The sequence below is a fragment of the Orycteropus afer genome, unplaced genomic scaffold (assembly GCF_000298275.1).
Source record: "Orycteropus afer afer isolate SDZICR_OR568_19922 unplaced genomic scaffold, OryAfe1.0 scaffold00245, whole genome shotgun sequence".
In the NCBI taxonomy this organism is placed as follows: domain Eukaryota; kingdom Metazoa; phylum Chordata; class Mammalia; order Tubulidentata; family Orycteropodidae; genus Orycteropus; species Orycteropus afer.
This window is the reverse complement of record NW_006921832.1, coordinates 2,888,739-2,892,524: the sequence shown is the minus strand read 5'-3', so window position 1 is coordinate 2,892,524 and position 3,786 is coordinate 2,888,739. Positions and strand designations below refer to the sequence as shown.

The 3,786-nt window shown below is 37.0% G+C and overlaps 1 protein-coding gene across 1 annotated transcript in view; it reads left to right on the top strand.

The window, feature by feature from the left end:
- The window catches only part of SNX4 (sorting nexin 4), a 117,232-nt gene that overhangs the window by 81,740 nt on the left and 31,706 nt on the right, over window positions 1-3,786 (top strand). Inside the window, exon 9 of the mRNA XM_007949387.2 lies at window positions 2,182-2,247. Within this exon, the coding sequence (XP_007947578.1) occupies window positions 2,182-2,247 (66 nt within the window). The remainder of the gene's footprint in view (window positions 1-2,181; window positions 2,248-3,786) is intronic.

The following is a 3,786-nucleotide window of genomic DNA, read 5'->3' as shown; positions in this document are numbered from 1 at the left end:
ATTACCAAATATTTTTTCCCAATCTGTAGGTTCTCTTTTGACTCTTGGAGAAGTCTTTGGAAGCACATAAAAATTTAATCCTTAGAAGGTCCCAATCATCTGGTTTCTTTTCTGCTGTTTGTGCATTTTGAATTATGCTTGGTAGTCTATTTATGCCATGTACTAGGGCCCTTAAGCTTGACCCTAAATTTTCCTTGAGGAACTGTATAGTTCTAGGTTTCACACCTGTTGTTGTTTTGAGAGGAGTTAAACATAAGGAAAGAAAATTATCAGAGGGAGTCTTACCTATTTTGTCATGTACTCCTAACAATACTGTTATGTAAGTGATTCATATGTTTGCTTTGCTTCCTTGGGAGTTCTGGTGGCACAGTGTCTAAGGCATTTGACTGCTAACCAGAAGACTGGAGGTTCAAACCCACCAGCCACTCCTTTGAAGGAAGATTGTGCAATCTAATCCCATGGAGATATCCCCTTGGAAACCCATGGAGGGAGGGGTCGCTATGAATCAGAAATGACTCGATGGCAGTGAGTTTGGTCCATTGAGGTTTTTTTTCTGTTCAGTACTTTGATATTTCAAGAACAGTTTATAAAAATTACAGGTTAACAAAATAAAACAGTTTTAAATCTTTGTCTTTTATGATGTGTTACAATTGAAGGCATTTATTATATGTTCTTTAAATAGAAAAACAATTGGAAACACCTGTATGACCAGGAAAGTGGTTTAAAAATTATGAATTGCTATTTGAAGCAGTGTACAGAGAGAATTACATTATTTTAATAATACGGAAAAATACTTGGAAGGAAAAGAAAGCATACAGAATTGCATATACTGTATGATTTTAGCCATGTTAAAATCAACAGATAAAAAGAGTAGTACACCAAATTATGTGATCTCTGGGTATTTGGGGTTATAGATTTATCTTCCCAGTTTACTATAGTAAACATGTACAACTTCCATAAAAAAGCTGTTTTTTGTGTGTGTGTGTGTGTGACATGCATTTCACAGAGATGGCAACAAAATTTGTGGTTGTAGAAGACTTTCTCACTCAACAGTGCAAATATTGAAGTTTTACTGTGTTCTAATGATTCTGTGTAATCATCTTTTTTGTTAGCAATTAGAAAAGTGGCATGTAATCAGGTGTATTCATTATACTCTTCCATGGAGCTTTTAAAAATAACGTGCCTCAGCTCTCTTGCCAGAGAATTTGATTTAGAAAATGAAGAGTAGGGCGAACATCTTTATTTTTTAAAAGCTCTACCACCACCAGTTACCGTCATGTCAGTCCTGATTGATGGTGGCCCCTGTGTGTGTGTCAGAGTAGAACTGCCCTCCACAAGATTTTCAATGGCTGATTTTAAGAAGTAATCAATCACCAGGTCTTTCTTCTGAGGTACCTCTGGGTGTACTTGAACGGCCAACCTTTCAGCAGCCAAGTGTGTTAACTGCACCACCTAGGAGCTCCACAGTTGTTTTAAATATACACCCTAGCTGAGGACAGTGTCTATAAGCAGAAGCAGTTTTGTATGGTACAGTACTTAATAGTAGCAAATATCAACTTCTGAACTAACATTTATTTTTTTAAATTGTGCTTTAGGTGCACAGGATTTGTTTTACATTCAACAGTTTGTGTACATTTGGTTTCACTTCCCAATTACCATCCCCAACCCTAACTCACTCTCCTCCTCTCCCTTCCCAGTGACACGCCCCCCCCCCCAATCCCTGTGCCCTTCTGAGTTATACACTCCTGTTTGTCCAGTTTTCCCTCCATATGAATGCTGTCCCTCTAGTGTATCTCCATAGAGTAGGTGGGTGCATTGTCCTGAGTTGGGTGTTCTGCATGTAAGTCTTACTATTGTTGGTCTGAGAGCCATCCCTTCGGAGTGAGTTTTATCCCAAACCCGAAGTATATCCCAGGGCCATAGTGTTGGGAGTCCCATCAGACTCCATCTGACCAGTAATTCTGGTCATTACTTGAACTAACATTTTAAAACCTTCACTTGCATTTAGTTGTTAAGCTTAAGAAGAAAGCAGCATATCTGAGTCACAGGAAATATATCTAAATGGTAAATATTGCACATTGTTTAAAAACTAGTTAGAAACATATCATGTAAAAGATTTAAGTAATTAATATTCTGTATTTCTCATTCACTACAGTTTTGGTTTTATCTTTTTCTTCCTAGTGAATGGAGTGCCATAGAAAAAGAAATGGGTGATGGATTGCAGAGTGCTGGTCACCATATGGATGTGTAAGTACCTGGAGAATTTAATATAAAACCTGATGTAAAGTTTGGTGGTGAAATATGGTAACTCTTTGATACTTGTCTAAAGAACATTGGACAAATTTCAACACCCATTCACAGTAAAAATTCTCATTAAACTAGGAATAAAAGGGAATTTCCTGAGTTTAAAACTTACAGGTAATTTGTACTTAATAGTGAGGTATTAAAACTTTCTCCGTAAGTTCAAGAGCAAGGCAAAGTTAACTACTCTCATCACTTCTATTAAAGTTGACTACTCTCATCACTTCTATTAAAGATTCTATTAAAAATTGTACTGGAGGCTCTAGTCAGTGCAGTGAGGCAAGAAAATTAAATAAAAGGCATAAATAATACAAAAGAAGAAGTAAACTGTCTTTATTTGCAGTCAACAGGGCAGTTCTACTCAGTCCTATAGTGTCACCACGAATAGGAACTGACTCAGTGGCAGTTTTTGGTTCCGTTTTGGCTGACTGGTGGTTTACATAGACAATCATAATGAACCCCCAAAATACTACAGAACTAACAATTAAATTTAAGACTACAAGGTACAATGTCAATATATAAAATATATATACTATGAAGAACATTTGGGAAATAAGGTTTTAAAAATTATAATGGCATCAAAAGCCATAATACTTCGGGATTTATTTAATAAAATATTTGAAAGATCTCTGCACTAAAAACTATATAAAACATTGCTAAGAGAAATTAAGGAAGACCTAAATAAGTGGAGAAATAAACCAAGTTCATGGATTGATAGACTCAATATTGTTCAGAGGTACATTCTCCCACAATTGACTGGGGAGTCAATACAGTTCCTATCAAACTCCAGTAAGCTTTTTAAAATAGAAATTAATATGCTGATTCTAAAATTTCCGTGGTAATGAAAAGGGCCTAGAATAGCTAAAGCAAGCAAATTACGCAAAAGAAACATCCACTTCAGAAAATAAGATATATGAATGGCCAATCAGCAGTGAAAAGGTACACAGCATCAGTCATCCAAAACCAAACCAAACACTGCCATTGAGTCAGTTTCTACTCATAGTGACACTATAGGACTGATTAGAACTGCCCCATAGGATTTCCAAGGCTACAGATATTTAGGGAAGCAGACTGTCTCATCTTTCTCCAGTGGAGCCACCTGGTTGGTTCCAGCTGCTGATCTTTTGGTTAGCAGCTGAATGCTTTAACCACTGTGCCACCAGAACTCCTTACATAAGTCATCAGGGAACTGAAAATTAATACCACAGCAAGATACTGTTTCAGATACTAGAGTGGCTAAAATTTAGAAGACTTTCAGAACAGCAAATGGTGAGGATATGGATCAACTGAAACTCTCAACGTAGCTGATAGAAGTGTGAATGGTATATCCACTTTGAAAAACTGTTTGGCATTTTCTTCTGAAGTAAACATTTACCAGCTATCTTAATTCTCCAGTGCTGCTGGTAGCATAGTGCCTAAGGCACTTGACTGCTCACCAGAAGGCTGGCGGTTCAAACCCACCAGCCACTCCTCAGAAGGAAGGTT